At 39.5% G+C, this 25,515-nt stretch overlaps 1 protein-coding gene across 2 annotated transcripts in view; it reads left to right on the forward strand.

Annotated features, from left to right (window-relative positions):
- Positions 1–12,152: 12,152 nt before the first annotated feature.
- Positions 12,153–25,515, forward strand: part of palmdb (palmdelphin b) — a 37,772-nt gene continuing 24,409 nt past the window's right edge. For both annotated transcript variants that reach the window (XM_026362730.1, XM_026362731.1), the window contains exons 1-5: positions 12,153–12,308; positions 19,803–19,853; positions 21,777–21,857; positions 22,951–23,081; positions 25,181–25,295. In XM_026362730.1, coding sequence (XP_026218515.1) covers positions 19,809–19,853; positions 21,777–21,857; positions 22,951–23,081; positions 25,181–25,295 — 372 coding nt within the window. In that variant the 5' untranslated portion in view covers positions 12,153–12,308; positions 19,803–19,808. The remainder of the gene's footprint in view (positions 12,309–19,802; positions 19,854–21,776; positions 21,858–22,950; positions 23,082–25,180; positions 25,296–25,515) is intronic.

Genomic DNA, 25,515 nt, shown 5'->3' on the forward strand with positions numbered 1-25,515 from the left:
TTCTACAGATGCATGATTAGATTGAGATTGTGGGAATTTGGAGGTATCAAGGTTTCCACGCAGACCATTGCCCAGAGCATCACACTGCCTCTGGTATCTTTGCACATAGGGCATGTTGCTGTGGTGTCTTCTCTATGCACCCACCTGACTATATAATGTAAAAGAAAAGATGATTCATCACACCAGATCATTGCTCCATATTCCAGCTCTGATACTCAAAGGCTCCCTTTAGGCAGTTTGAGTCATGGACAGCATTGATACTATGACTGGCCTGCAGCTACACAGTCCCACATACAACAAACTGTGGTGAACTGTTTTTGTTTTCTGCCAGCTGTTGGTCATACCAAGCACTGAAATTTCCAGCTTGGGCTATAGTTGCTATCATGACGGGCACTTGCGCTACCCACTGATTATCATGCACATGAATGAACCTTCAATACCCATGACTCTGCCACTGAGTCAGTGCTTCTCTTTCCTTCAACCACTTCTTCTGTGAGAATATACCTAAACACTAACTCATCACTTTATCAAGAAAGTCATGGTTTAATTTTATGGCTGATTGGTGTATATAATGAATATGTTACATAATTTTTTGTAATTGTGCAAAATCTCATCTGTGAAGTTAAACATTTATTAATATATTTGTAAAATATAATTAAATGTTTTTGTACAAAAAACATTATTTCAGCACTGTCATTCTGTAAGTTGAACTTTATTGGGTTGTTATTTACATTACAGTTTAAAATACAGTAATCTTTAAATTGCACAAAGAAATATGATAATTTTAACATTTTCTTACTTTAGAATTACTTAATATTTACTAAATATTACTGTAAATAAAACACTACTTCTTTGTTTTTCTCTAGTTATGTTTTTATTATGTCATGACTTTATAGCACTTTACTGTTATTTTCATTGTTTACAGTTTAAAACTACACACAAAAGAAGAGCCACTGTGTCTTCTTTAACAATAATTGCACTGGAATCAAATGGTCTTAACAGTGACAGTGATACAGAAAGTCATGCTACAAAGTTTTTTAAATAGAAATCAGTGTCACACGACCCAAAAAACATAACTATATATCCGAACAGCCAAAGAGGAGAAGGTCACTGGCCAGCAGGCAGGTCAGTCAAACACACACACACACACACACACACACACACACACACACACAAAGTTTACAAAGCTGCACTAATTTAGCATGAGCAAAAAGAAACTTGCCATTGCTGAAATAATCGCTGACTTTCTAGGAAAACACATTGCCTTGAATGTAGCATGTGTCTCTCTAAAACCCTAGAGTCTCACAACAGTCTAAAATGTGATGTGTGTTTTTAGAAAACAAGCTGAAACATAGAATCCTCTAAGCAGGGAACAAGCTTCCACTATGTTTTGGTCCTTTTAGGGTCTGAACTTTGACAGGAGATAAGGTGAAGTCACATAACAAATGAAACACACATTTCACATTCATTTAACAAAAACATGAAACAGCACTGAACAAGGATGCTGTTCAACACATCATCCACAAATAAGGCGGGTGTTTTTGTGTCTACCATTCCTGGAGGAGTGCTCAGCAATGGGCCTGACTGAGATACGGCTCACAATGAGTCAACATGCATTTCTTCTCTTACTGTTGCTTTCAACACTTAGGCCGTTAAACTTGAGAAAGTCTTGATGTTATTTGTCTGTTATTTGCTGGCAGGTTTTACAACCTCTGCTTTTTTATAGTGTTTCTCTCAACCAGTCCAAAACTAGGCCAGAGCATATTTTTTGTGAGGACCACATTTAGTTTCTTTGTTTGTTGTATCTGTTATGTTCACACTGTGTAATATATGCATATTTATGCACTTTTCTGGATGTTTTCCTCATGCTGTTGACCCATTTTCAAAAAGGCCCTCTCCCCACAAAACTACCCCCACACACATTTAGAGTGTCACCGCCTAGCTTTCTCCTTCCCATACTGACATGCATAGTTGTTCACTTTCAGGAGTTTAAATTATACGTAGTAGTTTGTAGTTTCACTGAGAGTACTACACTGTAACCTGTTTTGGCTACAGTAGAAAACCAAAGGAAAAGATGGGGACAGTGCGGATCACAGCACCACAATGCCATGGAGAAGGCATTGAAAGAGTTGGACTTTTTCAAAGCCGTCTGTAGATCCCAGCAGTAATGCAGTTTTAATCCTGAACCAGCCTTATGAAATTCAACCTGCAATATATGGCCATAGAAGTTTAAAAAACTAAACACTCCACAGTAAAAAATTTAGATTTGTAGAGCCTATTAGTCACTGCAGTATTGACTAACTATTGAATAACCAACATTATTTTCTAGGATGATTCAGTTAGTTGAGAGTTTTAGTTTTGTGAAGAAAAAGAAATTTGTTCCAGTCTTTACCTGATGTTCTTTACCAGGAGGCACTAGCAGAATTGTTGTAACTCAAACGTTGTGAAGATCTGTCGTTCTTACCAGACAAATGCAGCATTAAAAGCACCTAGCTAAAATTGTCTTCTTTGGCACCTAAAACAATTATCACCGGATTGAATGAACTCTACAAGACCTCTGGTATCTGGCACCAAGACAACAACAATAACTCCCTCCTGCAAGTTGCAAGGTAGGGCCAGCATGGATCAGACTCATAGTGTACTATCTCTTCCCCTGCTAAAGGACACATGCACCTGACTGTCCACATGAGGTAAAAAAAAAAAAATGAAAAATCAGGTCACCTTTTTCCATTGCTCTATGGTCCAATTCTGATATTGACATGCCCATTAAAGGTGCTTTTAGTAATGGGCAGGAATGAGCATGAGCATGACGGTTCTGCAGCCATGCAGACCCACACACAGAACTGCTCTGTGAGTTCTGACACTTGTCTACATTCAGTTTTTATGCAATTGGTGCTACAGTAGGTGCTCTTATATTTCTAACTCTTGATACTGTAGTTGTAAGGTGAAGATAAACTTCACCTGCTAGTGCGGTGCTTCAGTATACCGTCATTAGGCTCCACAAGATGTGTTAAAATGTGACACAAACATCTACTACAGTGTATATCAGTGCAAGCACGTGTATGTGTTTGCCCCCTATGAATACAGTATGTAAATACAGTGGAGACGTGGGAAGGAATGAAGGCCCTTATGTAGACACGTGGGTCGACAAATGGTTTGTTAATTGATGGATACAGCTGGTAAAAGCTCTGATTATTTCTGCACTTCAGTTCAATTACAACGTTCCTCTGTTTGCATTTTAGGTCTCAGGAACCTTTTCTCTGTGCCATGAGGTTCTTTATTGAACTGTTTTGAATATTTAGTAGGAACACGTTGCTTGTTGTTTTTGTGTAATGCACTGAAAATATTGCAATTATTCAATATAATAACACCAGCCATATAATTTAACGGAATTTTTTCTCTGTTTTAATCCAGAAAATGACAAGAGTCTCGGGCAGAAATGTTAAAATATTATCATTGCAAGAAAGAGATCTCGAGATCTTAAAAGCTGAATTGTGTAATGCTTCTCTAATGCCGAGGATGAACTGGATGAACTTGATTTAATGGGTGTGTGACCTTCCCTGTAACGCTAGGGTTATAAAACGTCTCACGATGATGATTAATTGAGGCACAATCCCCAAATCACCCATTGCACTTAACACACATTTGCTTGTGTTTCTACATTTTCCCATATGTCTTACCTTCTTATGGCCTCTGTGTCTTGTTTGGATCCTGGTGTAGTGTGTATACAAAATGTAAGCACTGACTCATGAGATGTTGAAGCACAAGATGTTTCCCTGCACAGGTGTAATCTATTTTAATCCAGTAATTGAAGCAGTCTCATTTGTGTAAGGATGGGTGTTTTCCCTCTAAAAGCAGCTGAGTGTGACAGGTGCACAGAGCGTACAGAGAGAGCCTCCTGGACGTCAAGCAGAGAGGTGCAGTGCATTGTCACTGAGAGGGAACTGGGTTGGATGATCATATGGAAGGACTGCCCCCATGTGGACAGTCAGCTCTGTGAATCTTTGCCTGGCTTTTAACTAAACAATATAAAGGGATGGAACTGACTGTAGAATAAATATATAAAAGAAAGCATTTCTATAGTTAAGGCTTAAGAGCACTAAGAAGATAAATGATTTGTAATTAAATGACGCACACTCCCTGTCCTCCCCTTTCACATCTCTTCATCCTCTCTTCTGTCCTTGACTTCTATCTGTTTTCCAGGCACGTCTTGTGTTCATAATCAACTCGGGCATAACTAACACCTGTGACGGAGCCTCCACACCAACGCTGTCTCCCAAAAAATTATTTTAAACCAATGAAGTGCTACATTAATTGATGGAAAACAAGATCGTTGGGAGGATGGGGGGCATATATGGGCTTGAGTTTGACTCCAGAGTCCTGTGTGTGATTGGGTGTAATTCATGCAATGCTAGGCTAACACAGCTCAGTGTCCTAAAAATGAAGTTTCTAAATTACTAAACTGCAATAACAGATAACATGTTTTGTGAAACAAAATTACAACCCAATGGCATTTTCCATAAACATAATGTCATTTACCTTAATTCATAATGACAAGTCACAAAGTAAAGGTACACTTATGCATATATACTAATAAAATCAAGAATGCTAAGATTAACTAAAGCATTTAATATGCAGTATAAAAAAATGTGTACTTAACGCTTAAATAAATCTTTCCATACTCACCTTGCGCACCTGTCTTTGGGGTGGTAGCTGGAGATAAATCTAAACCCAAGGCAGGGTTATGGATAGGTAGTGGTAGTGGAAGACACCTCCATGGTCACACAGTTATAGAAGTTATAAGGTAAGTTGACCAGCTTTACAGTACATTACGCAAATTGCTTATGACTTGTCAAAGTCATGTTGCCAATGTTGACTTTTGATTTGTAGTTCACAGGTTGGTATATACACTCTGTCTCTGTCATGTCTGTTATGCTCATCTGTGGTGCAATAGTTTACGTCTGCAGTGCACATTAATATAAATAACATCTATAGGAGGAATCAAAATATCAAAATAAAACCTGTCTGCTCTACGAGAGTTCTTGCTTTTACCAAATTAATATTTCTTTATTATTTAGTATTACATGAATATCAGCCGTACTATTCTTAGTATTTATTAACATTCATTTTTAATTAATTGTAATTATCACTGCAACTGCAGTTGGGAGCTTGTGTGGTGCCAGCAGCAGCTTGTTACTCAGCTGTGTCCAGTTGTCCTGTTGCTATGAGCTGCTGGAGATCAGATCACCCATCTGCTGCTCTTCCATTCAGCCATCCATCTCTTGTGTCCATCTTAGCAGTGAATGCTGTGATCAAACTCTAGTAAGTGAATAAATATGAGTGAACTGTGTGAATTTTAAAATTACACAAAGCAAACACAGAATCACAAGAGATATTTAGTTTATAATTATTTTATAATTATTATTGTTCTGGGCACAAATTACTAGATCATCATGTTGCTGAAACCACTGTCTAGAGTTGTGTCGGGAAGGGCATCTGGAATTAAACCTGTCAGATTACCTAGAATGTACAGTTATACTGTATTATTACAGTGCTACATTCATCACTGTGGAGTAAAACATTCTCTGCTGATATCTGCTGTTTGTTGATGAGCCTCCCATGATTTGACAGGTGGCACCTTTCCTGTGTGACAGTACCAGTAGAGTCTGTTAGAACAGAGACAGCACTGCACACTAGAAGCACCTCGACTGTAGGACACAGTAGTATCCCACTGTAACACAGTCTGCCACAAGTTCAGCAGAGGGTGATTCCAATTGGCAGCAGGCATCCACAGCAACTTCCACAACTGCATCTGGAGTGTCCCTGGAGCAATGTCCACAACAATCACTGTGTGTGTGTGTGCACTGTGTCTTACCAGCGGGACATTTGTGTTTACACGATAAAATGCATGACACCGCAGCTATTCCTGTCAAATGATGCTAACTGGCTGCCGATGTGACTGCACTCAGGGTCAGGAGGCACTGGAAATACAAAGCCAAAAATGACAGTGAGGCGGGATAAGCTGGAGGTAATAACTGTGACAACCCTGAGACCAGATACACCATCCATCAAACATCCCACACCAGTGAGACACCATGTTGAGTCTGAATACACTACAGTAATGTACATTCCTCCGTGGAAAGAACATGTGCTCGTTGCAGATCAGTCCATGATGGTTTAGATATGTTGCAGCTGTCCAGGGTTTTAGCCTAATTCTACACACCTTTCTAAATAAAATGGGTACAGTGATGGTGTTGAAACTCTGACGTGCCACTGGCAGTTTGGATGTAGGCACCAGTATAGCACAAGAAGCAAAAGATGTTAGAGGGTCTGACACTACTATTTTAAGCAAAACATTCAGACAGGAAGAGGGTAAAACAATGGCACCAACACAAAAGCGGATAAACTGATGGCACCAACACAATTAACAAAGTCAGTGCAATCAGACAGCTGCATTATGCAATAAGTTTCTGTCTGATTACAGAAATCTTTTGATAAGAACTATAAGTCTTTTTCTATGTAGCATGCTGTGTACTTTATAACCAGTAGATGTCACAAATGGACTACATTACACTGGCACAGACCCATGGACCCATTCAAGACCTGACTTGTGTCTTGCAATTAAACAATTTTCACATCAAACATCTACAGGCCGCACTTTGTGTGTTTCTCTGTGAGGTCTTTATCATTCAGCCAACAAAGCATCTCTGCTTTGTTGTGGCTCATAACTGCACACATTAATTCCTCTCCACGACAGAATGTGAGTGGGTGGGAAGCTGTGGATGTGTTATGAAGGCCTCTTCAGAGAGACAGGCAGCCTTACATCAAGCCCAACAACGCCAGCGCAGATGCTCCATACATTTCCATTCATTAGAGGCACAGTGGAGAATGTGGCGTGGTCATGTGGCGTGCACTTGGCTGGTGAAGTCATCTATTCCTGTTTATCTCCACTTCTGGTGATTAGGTTTGTTGTTGAGCTTTTACTGATCTTTTGCACAACTTGTTGTGTCTAAATACTGAAAGAATCCAGTGAGATGTTTAGGAACTTTTCTATTTGCTGTGATTTTTGGCCTTTGTGTTGTGAACTTCTTTTTTGTGGGATTGAATCTTGTCTGCATCTTGTTTCGTGTTGAACATATTCTGTACCATCTTTGACAACTGACAATTTGACAAAGTCTATGTGTCCCCATACTTGGCCATTAAAGCTGATTCTATTCTATTCTCTTGATACAGAGCAGACTCATAAAGAGACAGAAATTTCCTCCTTTTCAGGTGAACACAAACACAACTCCAGAGGAATGCTAATGCTGCTCTAAGTCTGCTAGGTCTAGAATTGGCAAACCTTTCAAATTCACCCTCATATCAGCATTATAAGGTATTAATATACCAGACATTGACTTTTTAATTAGTTCCACTGCTCCCAACTGGCTACAAAAAGTGTGTGTGTGTGTGTGTGTGTGTGTGTGTGTGTGTGTGTGTGTGTGTGTGTGTGTGTGTGTGTGTGTGTGTGTGTGTGTTTATCACTGTATGTACCATATCTTTGAAGTGAGGTAATAACTAGAAGAGATTGTGATTCATCATGTAAATCATGTTTGGACATTTCAGACAGGGCGACGTTTCTAAGATAACCACTCTCACATCTGTCACACAGTTCACAGTGATGATTATAAAGGAATGAATATAGATATTTTCCATCTTTCAAGGCTCTACGTCTCTGTGTGCACCACTTCACATCCAGTCTCATTCATTCTGTGCTGCACCCACTCTTCCTCTGTCTTTGTTGAAAATGATCACTGTGGTTGGGCTGCCCGACTGCTGCGTTTATAAGGGCTCTATCTTTAGACTGGAGGGGCTAAAACACTCCACTTCACTTCAGCGGTTGCTATGGAAACGGGAGTGCCAGCCTAACGGCATTAGAGTAGCACCGGTGTGTTGATGATGAGAACGAGGATAATGGTGGATAATGTACTCTCGATAAATGACTGAAAAGATCAGAAGGTCAGCTCTTTGCATTATCAGTGTTCTGGTGGTGTTTTTAGATTGAGGTTTTTCCTCTGTCGTACTCATCCGAAGGTTTAAAAGTTTTCAGGCTCCAAACCAAAAGTAAGGTAACCCTGACCCCATGTTCTCATTTTCTTTACTAATAATTTTACTCCATTCAATACCTGAGACGACAGATTGCACGCTGCCTCTGGACAATCATCACAGAATGCTCTAAACTATCAACAACTGTTCCAGTCTGTCTCTATCTCTCTGTTCTGTTTGTTTGTTTTTTCTCCTCAAGCAATGGGTGTCCAAGATGCCCTCTTCTTGTTTGTGAATCTCAGGTTATATCTGTTAAGTGACACCTGGAAGTCTCCCAATATACTGGACAGATTGTGAAGCCCTTTGAGGCAATTTTGAGATGTGATATTGAGTTGTGTAAATAAAATTAGATTCCAATCACGACATGGACCATCAGTTGAGAAACAATATTATAAAATAAAGATGAGTTTTAAGAGGAGATTTGTAAGAAGAGATTGTATTTGCCTGCCTAAGATTCTCCATCTAGAGTAACCTGGAGGACCTGAGGCAGCAATCCAGGCAGATGTCTGACCATCCCAGGCTTCAAAGGCAAGCAGTAAAATCTAAAGCAGTTCAAAATCTCACAGGTAAACAGTAAACGGCAGCAAGGATTCATGTCACATGTGAACAAGTTAGTCAGCTGAGGTGTTTGTCAAAGCTACAGTTTTAAAAATCAGCGAAATAATTCAAATGATTTCATATTCATTTCTGTGGTGGTGTGTATTTGATTTGCTGTGTAGTTCTATTTAGAGTATCCAGTCCAATGTCATAAATCACATTTGGCTTGAGGAGCTTTAAAATCTGCACAGTGCGAGACAACCTCTGTTCTTAGACACCTGAGTCAGTAAAAGGATCTCAAAAGAGCTCAAATGAGGAACAAAATGGAAGAAACTTTAGGAAGAGAACCTGAGGAGTCACAATCCCTCCTGAAGGACACAGAGACATGGGTCTCTGCTTGCACACAAATACACCACAAAAAGTACTAATTTAACATAGGTACATAAATAAGATTGCCAAACATTCATTTCATGCAGCATTTGAAAGGTTTAATATGTTCCAGTAATACATATCCCTGCTGGGGTTCTTCAACCTCTGGGTAAAAACCAGAGGCTTAAGAGTTGATGATTAGGTGATGATGGTCCAGGACGTCCTAGGCTTCGTAGGCTTAGTGGCTTATCAGACATCAAAATGCTGCATTGTGGTTTACAGTACGTTACATTCACATTACAGTAGGCTACCAGGTAGGCTATTTGACACTATGTGTTTGACTGGCCAACACAGCATCTTACCAGTTTGCAATTGAGATGTAGCCGAAAAGATTAGCCATGTACAGGTTCAAAAGGGTAATAAGATATCTACAGGGTGTCATCTTAGTTGTGTAATAAAATATACAAAAGAATTTCTTAAGCCAGAAATCCCAAAATGGACAAATCAGGATTTAGGATCTGGTCTTATCTAAATAGTTTTCAAGGGTGACAGTAGATTATATTAATTATTTTGCCAGTCTGAACACATACACACACACACACGGCCAAAAAGCAGACCAATGGTAGGCATTCCTTCTCTTGTCTGTCTACCAACCAAGTACAAATTTGGAGTGGGTAATGTTGCTATGGCAACAACAACCTCTCCAATTAAAGCAGCATTTCAAAAGGAGCCCGATAATAAAGCAGCATTTTCTAACAATGAAGTTGCATCAGATGAAATGATCTGCATTAAAACATATAGTTGTCTGACAGCTGGATATCTCACAGTGACTGTGCCTGTCCTACACTGTTAAAGCAGGAGTGTCTCAGCTGTACCGGTGAGCCAGGATAGCTGGAGTTGAGTCACAAAGGGAATGAAATGGAGACAGACAGAGACATGCCCATCCACACTTCAGTGCTCACACTCTTTGAAGCTAAATATGGACAGGAGTGGTACAATAATTGTATGTCAGCACTGATGTCTGTGCATGTCTGTCATGGGCATGGGCAGCTGAGCACACACAGACACACACAGACAGTACACAGGCAGATAGTTCCCATGTAGGCTTACTGTAAACCAAACTGTACATATATAGTAAATATGGTTATACAATGATTTACATTAGTCTAATGCAAAATTTAATGTATAACAAATAGAAAATCCACCAGCTGAAAAACTATTTCTGCCACACAAAGCATAAATAGTATCAAATGTAGGACACATACAATCTGACCAAGCCATTACAAGCTAGCTGAGATATATTCTGTTTTTGAGGCCTAGAAAGCCTATGAAATGTTGGACCCAATTTTGTTTGTCTTATGCGAAACCATAATAATTTAAAGCCAGCAGACAAATGCCTAGCTGTACTCTGTGAATAATGTAGTTCAACCTACATTATTCAACAGAGTTAGGAAAGAGAGTTACAAAATGAAATCGGAATCCACACAAAGATTGATGCTGTAGAATTACAGTAGTAGTACTCCAACCTTACCAAGCATATACATAGTTTAAAAGCACCTTGCACCTACATGGCAGCGGGGGTCTGCTGAAACAGCACCTCTTTGACACCGGGCAAACAAATCGTGCTCCACAACAATATGGCACGTTAATTACTCTTTCATCCCACACAGTCCAAAACATTGGTTTACAACTGTACAAATGTGGCAGATCAATCAAACAGCTTGGTTAGATTTCGCCAGACAATAAAAATAAAAGCAATATTTTATGACAGTCATGAATTACGTCAAAGTTGATGGTGAGGACAATGCATTTCAGATCGGACACATCTGATGATATAACATATTCTCTTCTTTTAAACCTATTCTGTGAGAACCATCAAGGAATGTATCCTACTGTATCCTACTGGTTCCATACAAAGGCTGATCCGTCTTTTTCCTTTGTGTTAAAATGGCTCATTAAACTTCAGCAAGACAGCATTATAGCCATTTGTATTACTGTTTTTGAAACCAATATGGTTTATGATTTATATTTTTAAAACTTTCCTAAGTCCTAGGAAAGCTATGTTAACGTGTGTGACGTTTACATGTTTTAAAGTGATTTCCATAAAGAATAATTGGAAACTGCAGTAGGCCAGGAACTTTTAACACTTGTGCAGTTGTTGTGAAACAACCATTCAAATTAACTGGCACTGAGGTTCAGTCACACTTAAAAAATAAAGTGTATGTATTTGGGAGGTATTTTTATTTCCCAAAACTAACTGTATTTACCTGTATTCAGTTGTCACATACATTTACAAAGACTTACAATCACCATTTTAAATTCCTGTGCAAAAAAGAACCTTGGCTCACGTGACACAAGTACTACAAGGTTTGCAGGTGCATCAGCTAATATAAAAGTGCCTATGACATTTAGCTTTTTAAGAAAGAGGTAGAGAGAGAGAGAGAGAAAAGGGCACATTTGGGGAAGTAATTTTTTTCTCTAGCCAGTTTTGAAGTAAGAAGTGATTCAGTTCTTAGTAAGTTAGAGGGACACATGGACACCTTTCATCAAGAAGGTATTTAAACCTAATTCTAATGGATGTAGAGTTGTAATTGTTAAGGCCCAGTGTATTTATCCATCACAGTCATCTTGAGTTGTCTGATTACATGGTAAATGGTCTGCACTTATATAGCACTTCTCTTCTATGTTGGTACTAAAAGCACTTTTACACTCATTCTCGCTGACCCATTCACACACACACTCATGGTGGAGTTACACGAGCCATCAGGGGCAACCTGGTGTTCTTCATCTTGCCAACGACACTTTGATACATGACAGGGGCCCGCGAATCAAACCACAAACACCACGATTAGTTGACAAATGCTGTGCTTTCTGATTCACAGCCGCCCTTGTCGACATGAACAAAAAGTAGCATAGTATGGAAATCACCAAGACAGTCTAATTAAATGCTTGAATTGTTTAAATTCCTGCATAATGTAACATTTATGCATGTGCATCAATACAGATACAGTATATCTGCATTGACTGTGTGTGTGTGTGTGTGTGTGTGTGTGTGTGTGTGTGTGTGTGTGTGTGTGTGTGTGTGTGTGTGTGTGTGGAGCAATTGTTTGGCAGAGGTATTTCAGGCAAATGGTTGAGCTCTCTGACAGACTCACAGGGAGCAGAAAAAGACACGGAGCGAGAGAGAGAAAGAGAGGGAGGGATTCTTCTTTCAGCCTACACAATCTCCTCTGGCTCAGTAATGTTGGATACACTGTGAGAGTGAGCTCTACAACCGCTCTGCTACCACCTTCTCGAGGAAACACAGCACACACCCGGTGAGTGGACCTCTCTATTGCTGGTACTTAATATACTATTGTAGATCATCTATGCAAAGCTTAGAGCTTTGACCGGGTACGCTCCTGTCAGATCAGAGATGTTAATGAGTACTGTACAGTATTGTACTGTGTTATAAACTACGCTCTCTACTCTTTCTACGATAAGGGAGTTATCCAGAGGTAACTGGTTCTTGTTATAGAAAGAGCTAAAATGAGCCACAAGGGTCTCTTGATTCTCTAATCTTTTAATTCTTTTAAGCTGTCGACTGTTTGCAGCATCCCAGCAGGGGTCTGGCTTTAAAGTACATTTACTCTCAGACACACACACAGAAGGATCGGCTGAGGAAGCTATGAACTCACTATGTGATATCATGTCACATTTTTACGCTCTTCATTAATGAACATGTTTGGAACAGAAATTGCATGTATATTATATTGCCCTGTCTAATACATGTACAAACACACACACACACACACTCACACTCACACACACACTCACACACACTCCCACATACATGCTGTTATGCTGGGCTGCCTGCGGAGAACAAGTCACCCTGCGCCCTTTTCTGCCCACTCATCTCAGTCAGATCAACGTTTCAGCACATGTGGCAGAGCTGGAGATGAAAGATGCTAATGAAGTAGAGAGCTCATTTTTACACCTCTAACAGGATCTGACATCACACTGCTGCTGCTTCTAGAGTATGCCCTCTGAGTACGCCCAGCCTAAACAAGTTATAGTGATGTCCTTTTAAAATACGAAAAGAGATTTTTGTTTGAGTTTGGAAGCGCAATCAGAATAATTAACCTAGCTTAGCATGAAAACTGGAAGCACAGGGGGAAAGAGCTAGCCTGAGTGACCAAAGTTCACCTGTAAAACTCGCCATTTAACACTTTCTATTCTGTTTGTTTCATCTGCATACAGACAGGCTGTAGTGGTCTTCTATACTGGGTTTCTGCTCGTACCTAAATTGACCTGCTGTAAATAGAAGCTTGCAATCCTGGAGTTGCCTTCGCTTCCATCACTTGTAATAAGTTGTTATATTCTGCTGGATTCTACTGAACAGATTAAGTGAATGCTTAAAGGGTGGTTGCAATAGTCGATAATGATAATGGAATGGAGGCTAGCCTAGACATGATATTTACTGTATGTTTATCAGTGATTTTGCAGGGTTTCAGTGGTTTCACCAAGAGTACTGCTCAAAAAGTCAGTTTATGCATGATTAATGAAACTCAATAGTTTGTTTTTAGCTCGTTTGCACTGTGTAAACATACAGTGTACAGTTCTTACACTGGTTAGTAGACAGTGATGAAGTGTGATGAACACATTTCTTCTAGTTTGTGATATGATTGTTTAAAATGTGCCTGATATTAATTAATAGGTTTTGTGGCACATATAGTAAACAAGCCTTATGGGTGACTCAAGTAACCTCCTCTCTGCTCCTCTTGGTGTGTCTAGGAGAGATATTCCAGAGAAGAGGGAGTGGGGACCTGCAGATTAGCAACTGTGGTGGTGGATTATAAATAAATAAAAGCTGGCATTTGACCTGCTTAATTTAGCCAATATTGAGCTATTAAAATATATCCAGTATGCTTCAATCTAGTAGAGACATTTTGCAGTTTAACAGTTACATAGTCTTCAGAGGGGTTTGTGGATCAAGACCAGAGATCAGAGAGAATGGATACTTCCAATAAAGTATAACAATTTAATCAAACTATTTTAATAAAGTAACAACACACTCACTGGTCATGTTATTAAATACACCTGTACAATGTTATCCAATATAAAAACCCTGCCATCCATTTTACTTTTACATGGTCATAATTTCTCAGTTTAGCTTAAACTGTCAGGAGACACAAGAAGATTATTACTGAGGTCACAGTGAGTAGTGGAGTTGTACTAGCGTGCATTATTAAGATGTGTATGGCCCTCTCATACTTCTGGGATTGCATTAGGTTGTACAGATGTATGAATGTTTATTAAAGGCAGTATCACCTTGATAAACTGGTGTCTAGCAGACCATGCTGCAGAGTAGTGATGGCATCTGCTAACCTGTGTGCTGTTAATCCAACAGAGATCAGATTAAGGAAGCAGGAGCAAGGATTACAAGTCAGGAGGACCTTGGCTGAATGGCCAGACAGACAGGGAGGTATTGGGGTCATGTCACTGGGACTGGAGTCTGTTATTGATCTTGTACAGAGCACTAATAACAAGACCTGAAGAGATTTTTCCGATCTCTATAGATAGATGAATACATCAGATGAGTTGTGTGGGAAGGCTTCAAAATGTATGGTTTAATGTATTATGTATTATTGTGTATTATGTGTTTTATTACAACTATTCAGTACTTCTCTGCTTTAGTTTGGCTCAAGGTTGAGGTGGCTTTGGTGACTCCTTGAAATAATACTGTAAAAGTTTAATGCAGCTCAGCCTTGGACAAGGTTGCAAAGAAGTCAGTGTGCACACCTTCCAAATTTTAACATGTTCTGTGAGCTAACCCTGACATGGGTCTTATGCAAACCACTTTAATATCATACTCAATCATACTCAACATGCAAAAAGAAGACATGCAACTTTGTACACATTCATGTACTTTAATGGTGGATGGTTTCCAAATGTTCACTGGGTAATATCATCCACCTCTGATTAAAAGTAGCATACAGGCACTTCCTTTTTTCCTGGGAGGCATCCAGGACTGTCTCAGATGCACTGAATAAGCCAGTTACAGGGCTACCTCAGTAGGAACAGTAAAACTTAATATCATATATTAAATTATATCCACTTTGTGTGTGAAAGTCTACAACAGACAGGCTGATTCCACATCTGTTCAGATGACATGTCAAACTAACTATATTGTTTCAAGAAATGTGAAACCATTATTCATTCACTGCCTGTTTTAGTGTGAGGAGAAACTAGTTTCTCTAGCTTGGTTTGACCCTATGGTATATTCCCCAAGTCTGATTCCTGCATTTTACCATACAATTATTTCATTTGGAGTACCATTATTTCAAACCAAGGCCCAATGTAGCTAACTGCTCTATCACCCAAACCACTATGTTAGTTTTGTCTGCTTTGTTTTGAATGTAGCTTTTTAAGGGGAGGGGTGAGAAGTGACAGTCTGCGAGCCAAGAAGTTTTTGGAAACTGCCCAAGTAGCTTGTGCAAGCCAGTGACTGTACATTTGGCTAACTGGAGCACAGTAATTAATTTTAACTACTAGTGTTGTAATGGCACCCAGAGACTGGTGTCACATCCCTTGACTTTGTCTTCCATTAGCATATGCCCATTGTGCTTATTATCAAGTCCTCTCTCCCTGGTGTTTCTGCTCGATTCGGGCATTGCATCACTCATGTGTTCATGTGTGTCCACATGTTTGTCCCACATGATTGACAGGTGTTGAGGGTTTCCTTCCCACCATTATCACTCTTTGAGGTAGCTATGAGTCACCTGCTGCAAACACATTTGCACACACTCTTATGCATGGAGTGTCAGGCTGGTCCAGCTGTGAACCAGGCAGCATCTCTATTTTCAGCAGTGCTGGATCAGACGTTCATGGTGTCAACAGGTGGACAAGCTAACCAGCAGCTTGACCTTCTGTAGTCCTTTCTCCTTTCTCCCCTCTGTCAGTAGCATATGGCTTAAATATGTCAATGTATGTACAATACACAAGCAAAATGACATCATCTAGTATTACCATGACAGAATGGTGAATGGTATAGCATATATATATTTGGGATGAAGGCCAGTGGAATTCACAAGCTGGACCAGGACTGTAGTAATGCAGCTCTTTATGTTGACAGCCTAAACTTTGCACTGTCCATAATGGTTGCATGCAGTTTGACTGAGACCAGAAAGTGATATAGTGAAAGATTGTGAAATCTTTAGTTTTGGATTCATTGCATCTTTTCAGCAGATAAAGAAGCAATAAGAAGTTTATATAGTATGAGTTTGTGAGAGTAGCACAGAATTACTGTAAGTTTAATAAAAATATTGTTTCCAAATTTGTGTTGTGTTTTCTGACAGTGAAGCGTTTTGTGTGAAAAATTTCCCATGAATTGATTTCATAAATATAAAGTGCATTCAGAAGCAGTGATGAGCACAAACACGTAGACACATATTTACAAGCACCATCTGTGCACCTGTTACCAACTAGCGTTCAGCAAATGTGCAGTCATCAAATAGTGTGTTTGCCACACATCAATTCATCCCTGATCCTAACCCTAAGCCTGACCTAAACACTTTTCCTCTCAAGGTTTGCGGGGGTACTGGAGCCTATCCCAGCTGTCACTGGCTGAGAGGAACACTCACACCTACAGTCAATTTAGAGTCACAGACTAACCCTAACTCCAACTGCATGTCTGTGGATGGTGGAATGAAGCCAGAGTACCCACGTGAAAAAACTCACACAGACACAGAAAGAACATACAAACTCAGATACAGACAACCAGACATGGATTTGTTCTTGCTGTGAAGCAACAGTACTAACCACGTAACAACAGCACAGCCCTGTATGACACAATGAAACTCTGCATTGTCTCTAAATACACTTTTTACATATGATTTTTACAAGAAGAACAATTTAACTTTTTTGTTTCACCAATTTTCAACTTGCTACTTATGGGACTAGTTTGTGCCATTTGATCTGAATGGCATTTGACTCCTATTGACCTTCCCTGCTTTGACATATCATACACATCTGCTTCCAACTGAAAAACTCAGTGATATTCTATCACAGACAATACGGACATATTAACATTAATAATTGGTGAAGTTGACCTGGCTGCTGATGGATAACTGTCACAATTGTATAACAGCCTGTCAGCTAACACAGGTTGTTTTGATGCAGTTGAATATGAAAATAATACAACCATTTTTGACTTAAGACAAGCTTGTTTTGATGTGAGTGTGAAATCCAGGTGGTTGATTAGATGTTTGATAGGATCGTCCTGTTCTGTAACACAGATGATGAGAATTTATTTTTTCATGTCTTGCTTTCATACCCTATCTCTGTTTCTGAGTCCTTTACTATATGTTTTAATACCTGTTTATAGATGCAAAATTATTGTAATTCTTAGAAATGAAGTGAGAGTGGTTGCTTGGTTTAAGACAGTTATAAATGTTACATTACACACTGAATATGAATATTACTGGTGTTGTAGAAGATGTGACCAAAAATTCCTTGATTAGTTTATTTGAGCCAGTATTCTAAATTTGTCCACATTGCATGGATGCAGCATATTCCTACAGCTGCACCTGAGAAGTACAGTATGTTCTGACTATAAGCTGAGTTGAATGGTATATTGTGGTAGGAACTAAAAACCTACTGTCTTTCCTGTGTGGCATGAATGCCGTGCCTGGGTTTGCCGTGTGTGGGTGAAAGGCTGATTTCTTTGCCAAGAGTGTGGGTGTGTGAGGGGGCTGAGTATGAATGTGTAAAAATATATAAGAGCACTCTCATATACAATATGTATGTATTTAGAACCTGCCTCTACTGACCTCACTGATGTTCATGTGATCCCCCCCAACAATGAGACTAGGAATGAAGTTTCCTGGTCTCTAGCAACTACTTTTGTGCACTAGACTAAACCAAACTTTAATCATAGTGAAGGCAGATCACAACAGCTACATGACTCATCATTAGTAACATTTTTGGAAGGTGATCACAAACTCATCCTATGAATATAGGACGTTCTTGGTGAACGGGGATGCTAACACATGACACATATTCAATGTTACTGATGCTAAATGTCCTGCGTATATTCTTGAAACTCCAGCATTGTTTACATCATTGTTTACTTCCTGCAGTGCAGTCTTCTTCGCTGGTTGTGACTGACACTTGTTGATCAGAGAAATAGTAGGAAACCACTGGCAGGTCTGTGCATTGCATTAACCTCATATCACACACAGAAACCATCCTTTGATATACAGTATGGAGGAAGCATGCAGTGGTGAACATGATATTTACCCAGCTCAGGTGCTACTAGCAGTGTGAACACTTGCACCACATAAATAAACATGTTACCTCCTACAGTAGGAATTTCCAGCAGCTTGCCATTTCCCTGCCACTCAGCTGTTTGGATATTCAGTCTATACAGTGTCAGGAAGGTCGGGAACCTTGCTGATGTTCTTTTGTGGCATCATGGAAATATCATGCTACAATGACTGATATAGAATGAATTGATTTTTATTTTTAACAACAGCTAAACAGTGAACAGAGAGGAAGAGATAGCTTAGCCCCCTTTGACCCTACACTGCACTGTACACCATGCTGCATTTATTCTCACTCTTTCATGTAGTGTCACATCAGGGTTATATTAAAAGTTTGTCAGTGTTTGTTCTAAAATCCTGAGGCTTGTCAAAGTCAATGCCTTCAACTGACTGAGTGGTCGGGGGGCACTGCCTGGAGGTGTGATATGATATGATATGAATCCTCTTACTTAGGACCTATTTCTAGGTGACAGGAATCTGTCCTACACGGAGCTGTGCCACTGATACATGTATGTTTTATAAATTTAAGATCAGCATCAAGAATGATTCCAATACCTGTTTAGTGTATTTTAAAGACAGTGAGTGTGGCTACAGTGTCCATCTTTGTTTCCTAACTGCCTCCCTTGTGTCTTTCACATCTTTCTACTTTCCTTCCCTCACGTGGCTGTGGATGTGAACCCAGTGCTCCTCTTTTTACAGAGACAACGTAACCTTCAGCAATCGTTTTGTTCCCCTCTGATTTACTGTCATGCATTATAACACAGAGTACTGAAACAGCCATGCTACATTCCTCACAGTCACTGCACCATTCCTCAGGTCGCTATCAGTCACCCCTGTGACATGTGACACAAACATGCTACTTATCTTTCTGTCAATCTGCCCGTCAAGGATGATATAATCAAATCTATGTTGTGTGTTATATTGTACCACAGTAAATTACAGCTGAGTATCCCTCCAGTCGCACTCTAGATTTGTGTAAATATGGTTTCTACTTTTGTATTTACTAAAACAAATCCTCTAGTTGCAGCAATCTATAATGTCAGTAACTTCTACTATCTGCTGTGTGGTTCCAGAGTTCATATATCAACTATGGTTGTCCAAAAAGCATTACAATCAGTGAGCCACATGACCAAATGTGGATTAATTCACCACAGATTATAGTCCCCTACAAATGCAAATATAAATCTTCTTCTGTTGCTCAATACACGTCTATATGTATTGGACTATACAGTATATAATATATGATATGATCAACCTTTGTAACCACTGTGGTGGTTACAAAGGTTCACTCACTCATTTGTGCTATGTACATTATATTTACATAGTCAGGATCAAATGTAAGTTAAGCTCCCTGTGATGTCGACTAGCTCTACCCAATGCTGCACACATTATTGTGATGCATGAATTATAAAATATTGCACATTTTACAGAAATTATATTAGGATTAGTATTGTGCTTTCACGTCCTCCTGCAGTTAACTCACCACCATGTTCTTTGTCTGTTCTTTAGGCCATCATGGAGGAGGCTGACCTGCTGAAGGAGAGGCTTCAGGCAATCACGGTAAAGACGAGTCCTGTGTTCTTGGTCGTAATATCCCAATCACATCAGTTCTGCTTTGCTAGCTTGTATTACAGTACTTGTTTTATTTTTTTTAACCTTTTCAAATGAAAAATAGAATTTTTGCAGAATCCAAGGTTGTCAGGCTGAAAAGAGAGGTTTAGATTTGTGCACATCTCATTTGGAGTATCCATGCAAGTCATTTACATTTGATGAGATCAAGCATTTGGTTACTTAGTATAGTATCTACACTGGTTACTGTAGTAACAACACAGGTGTGTATGCACCTCACCAAAAAAGATAATAAGGATATGAAGTTCTTATATAGCTGAATGTAATTTACAGGAATCAAAGGCTTGATTCTTGACAATTTGAAAATTGGATTTTGTAAATGGTCACCGTCCTCTCCATCCATATGTGTAGGCAACTTTATTTACAGTTTGTTCTGTTTAAAAATCCCCAAAAGTATTTTTAGGTTCAGGTGAAGTTAATGTGAGGCTTCAGTAGTCTGAGTCAGACAAATCAAGCGGCGATGTTTCAACATTGGAAAATACCCACTCAATTAACCAGACTGCCGGGGGCTTGCATTCATTCAAGGGGCTTGCATTCATTCAACTAAGCTTTAAAATGACACAGTGAAGACTGTGAATCTTGTTTCCCATCTCTTATGATGGGATCACGTTAGAAAGAAGTCTCTCCAGGGAGAGGAGGAAAGTAGGAATAACTCTCAGGCAAATAATTTTCCTCTGCATTGCTGTCATTAAAACATTTGCAAATTGTTTCTCATCTGTAGCTCTTTCTAGCACGACTAACTGCAAACCAGTGATTCAGTGCTGCAGTGTTTAGTCTGAGGAGGATGTCATGATGCAGCACAGAAACAGGAGTTGTTTCTAAGCACAATCTGAAAATAAAAAAAGTGTGGGTGTGTTGTTGCAGGATGACAGAGCTGTAGAGGAAAACCTTCCGAGGTCTGGCTGTGCAGGTCAGTTCTGCTCAAGTGCAGGGAGGCAGCACAAGTTCAGGATGTCATTAAGACGTACTTATGGAGCTGTGTTTACCTGAAAGAAAAAACAAACTCTTTCTTCTCACTTTCGCATTTATTAAATGATTTTTTCTGATGTATTATCATTTGATTTCTTGTTGCAAAAAGTTAAGTGGTTTTGAGATTTCAGCACTTTTGAAGACTATCCTACTACAAAGGTGCATTGCAAAAACATTTAAATGAGTGAATGAAGGTGGAGACCCCACCTGTCTGAAATGTTGACGGTGGAATACAAACTTAATGACTAATGTGAGTCATTTGATCAGTTAATCTCTCCCAGCTGATTATGGTGTTGCCAGTTGTCTCAGTGAAATGGTTTTTATGGTCCAGACATTTCAGCGACGTGACATCACTGAGTTTGACAGAATCACAGAGCGACTGGGCTAAAAATACCAGCAGACGTCATTAGGGAGATCCCCTTTCACTGGGACTTAGTGCCACATTGATCCAGGATCCAGGGGCTAATTTTAGCCCACCGTGACCCCCTCAGTGTGACATCAAGGAACACAGGGCCAGTGTTTTCATGCTGAGTTCATGACAAATGCCATTAAGTAGTTTGTTTGTCAGTGGCTATGCAGGACAAACATGTGTCAAACATATTAAATGACTGTATTACGTATTGATGATCTTTTTCTCATTCTTTGTCTTTTCTTTCTTTCTTTCTTTCTTTTTATTAACTGGGAAAAGTATTTATAGTAAATTGTTGGACACAAACAAACAACAAATATTTCGGGTCTCAGCTTGAAGCTTGTGTGGCTTTCTAGCTATTTATGGCTGCTGAGGTGCAGCTGTCAGTTCAAGGTCGGAGAAGACAACAGGTGGAATAGTTTCCATGCTGTAAAACTTTCACATGATGCAAACGTGTGTTCAATGTGTTCTCACAGGACAAAAGAAGAATCCAAGAGGACATCGCAAAGAAAAGACGACAGATTGAAGAGGAGAAATTAAAACTCCAGTACATAAAGGTACATTATACTGTAACACCTGTATGTGTCAAAATGTGGTTCTAACATCGGTTTACATCTAATAATGAACAATACAGAGTAGAAGTGTTTCTTCAGCAGGCTTTGAACTGAGACATTTACGACTCCCAGGAGGAACACAGCTAATAACACTGCAAAGATCTCTGCTTCATTTCCGCACAAACTCAGACACAAGCTTTAAAGCAGGGTCAGCCCTTAATTTCACAAATATTACTTGGTGTCCCTCTGCAGCAGTATTATATAACTGTAATATTGTTCCTCTTATTCTTTCATTTGGCAGAATTCACACAAACGCATTTTCACCTACGTTACTGTCATGGCAGGAAGAGCACTGGAAAAAGGATTCTCTTTATTAACTGTATAGAAGGCTACTGAGAAATATGTCCATGTGATGGAGATACTGTTTCAATCAAGTCTTTTTTTGTTAAAGCTGCGTTCAATAGTTTTATATGTCCACTAAAGGCCATAAGGATTCCAAAATAAACCTTTGGCATTGAGGTGTTGATCCAGCTCTTTGGTTCATGCCTCCATTTCTGTAGCATGTTGTGATGTTTTGTTGAAGTGCATCAAAATGAAAATTGTTTTCAAGACTTTTTTGTACTATTGTATTATTTAAAAATGTATCGGCATTCTCAGTTGGACCTGATTCCGATTGACATAAATAAATAATGCATGGAATAACGTACACAAATAAAGGGCAAATAAATCAGGCTATGTGATTTTGAGTTTGGTTGATTTTATCAATTGCTGAGCAATGATTGTAGAAGTGCATAGGTTTAGTATCAAATGTACAGTCCTGATCCAAGCTGTATAACTGTGCTTTTAGTTTGTAGTGAACCTTGCACTAACATTTCATTTACTGAAAGATGAGAATCTCTCTGAGGGCATCTAGTGGAGCTGCACGTAATGACATGGTCTGGACGTATCCAGAGAGGTTGTTAAGCCAAAGAGTAAAGAGAGCTGAGGAAGGTGTCAACATGACATGAACCAATGACTTTGAAAATGTTAACAGAACTCTAAATACTGTTGGCATTTAAAGCTGAAGTTGCTGTGTGTTGGTGTGTTTGACTGACAGAAGAAAGCCCTGAGAGATCAATGGCTGATGGATGGTCTGAGTCAGCAGTCGGAGGAGGAACAGGAGGCCATGAGGCTTCAGGCTCAGGACGAGCAGCAGCAGAGCGATCAGCTGCAGAGCAACATCCTCAGGTAACCTGAACCTGGATGCACCTGCAGTGCATCCCCCAGAACACGCAGGTGAAGGCATTTTGGTGAAGACTTGGGTTGTGTTAGTGGCTTGAGACTCTTATTGAGAGTGAGGCTTGAGACTGAGTCTTCTTTTCATCTTTTCCCCCAAATGTGTTGCACTACAATCACTAATTGGTATAATCCAGAAAAAATAGATAATGTCAGAAGCAGTTGATCACTGCGAAGAAGCAGAAGTGTTTAGGAGCACTGGACATGAAGTGCTCTGAACCATTAACCATCACCAACAAGCTTGTTTCTGCTTGCCTCCCTTCCCTGCCAGACTCAGGAGGTGGTAGGTGTTTGGATTGTATCAGAATGTAGAAGAAGAAGGAGAACTGACTGAAATAATAATAAATAATGCATTAATATGAATCATTAACTCGTATCTTTCGTATCTAATATTCAGGGTTTAACCTACTCCACAATTCGTCCTGCTGTGAGAAAGGTTTCGTCAAACACCAACAGTGATCACAGTAACATTACAGCGTATTTATAGTTTAGTTTATTTGGCATTGTAAAGGTGTCTGTCCGAACAGAGTGTTTTATCTGACACGGAACAAACATTTCATTAATAGCAATAAAATATCTAACTAATTATTTCCTAATATGGCTTTAACCTAGAGTTTAACACGTTTCAACAATCCAACTTGGCTCCCCTTCTCTGAGTCTCCCATTGTAAAATGTTTGGACACACACCCCTGCTCAAGGCTGGCACACTGCACTTTGTGTGTATGCAGACATTGTGTGTGTGTGGTCCATGGTAGGAGGCAGAGAGGGATTACAGCGAGACTACCTGAACACCCTGTCAGCAGAAGTGTGTCAGCCAAAGCACAGACAGTTAACCCTCTCTTCATTCTATAACAGGACTACTTAGCCACGGCTTAGTGTAGGAAACATGTATCAAATATCAAGATCAGCTTCTGCCTTTAACCTTTGGAACAGTTTCTAAATGACTAAAAAACAGGGGGAAAAATAAACAAAATGTATCTTAAATTAAGGCATTGCTGGGGTCGCATTTAAAGGCTTGATGCTACAGCCCCATCACATGACGTACATATGCAACTTCAGCAAAGGAATGACAGTGATGTATCTCTATATACCACCTGTCATCACAGGACATGTGATGCTGTTGAAGCACACACTACATCATCACAGATTATATGACATAAGGTCCTTGCTTATGCCACTTGGTATAACTGATGATAACTGTGTCAGTTCTTTGAAACTGACACTAACTTCAGATTTTTCTTTCTTCCTGTTGGTCAAACTATCTTCAGTTGTTTAAAACAGCTGCCAACATACACACTGTGGCATCTCGTTTGACTCATTTAGAGCAGATACTTGTTTAAACTGCAAATCCTTGCAGGCTGGAGGAAAAAGACTAAGAGCTGTGCTCACTGAGGGAGAGCAAATGGATTCCTAATAACAGTTGATATCACACCTGCACTGAACTAAACTCATCTTGTTAGCTGAGCTGTCCGTGCTACACTGTGGGAGTCTACTGAGCTGTATCAAAGCTTCTCGACAGAAGTCACACAGGCAATCTGTGGACAAAATCCCTGTGTCAAAATACCCATCAGCCCACAGGCTGGGCTCTGACAGAACCCTGACCCCTCAGTGATTGACAATAAAGAACCACTTAAAAGCTCCAACATGGATTGAAATGGGAGGACGACTGGTGTTTATGTGGACAAACTGCAGAACTATACAGGCAGTTTTTCCTCACTGAACACCAACGTGTTTCTAAACTGACTAAAGCCAGAATGTTACGAGTAAAAAAGATATTAGAAATGTAAACATGTGAGTTCCTGAGGATAAACAAACAAATCTATATTTTCTAACTGTCATTATTGTTACACATTCAACTCTTCACCTGACTGAATGGAAAATGTTACAAAAAACGTTTGAACTAGCTTTTATTGGAATTACAGCAATGAGGGGAAAAGCACTGGTGCAAGTGTTTCTGTGCTGCTACTGCTGCTGCTGCTGAAAATATTGTTTACCTTAAGTTAACTTAACCTGTACTACTAGTGAACATAATTGATCACTGTCTTGTACAGAATAGAGAAGGAGATCGAAGCCTTGGAAGCACACGAGCTCAGCATCTCTGCCAATGAAGAAATCATTCTGAAGCGGTTAAAAGAAGTAGAGAGGACACCTGAGGACATCATCAAGGTAGGCTCAGACCAACTGCAAAACAGACTGCTACATTTTACTACTCAGCTTGCTTTACTGACTCTTATGCAGACACAAACAAATGTGACCTTAGTTTTTATGTTTGTTTGTTTGCTTTCTTAATAGATAGCTTTCCAAGACGTATTTTGAATTATTATCTTATTTATCATATCAATCAAGAACTGTAACCACTGTTTAAATCGATTTCAAACCCATAATA

This window comes from Anabas testudineus, chromosome 2, assembly GCF_900324465.2.
Source record: "Anabas testudineus chromosome 2, fAnaTes1.2, whole genome shotgun sequence".
Taxonomy (NCBI): domain Eukaryota; kingdom Metazoa; phylum Chordata; class Actinopteri; order Anabantiformes; family Anabantidae; genus Anabas; species Anabas testudineus.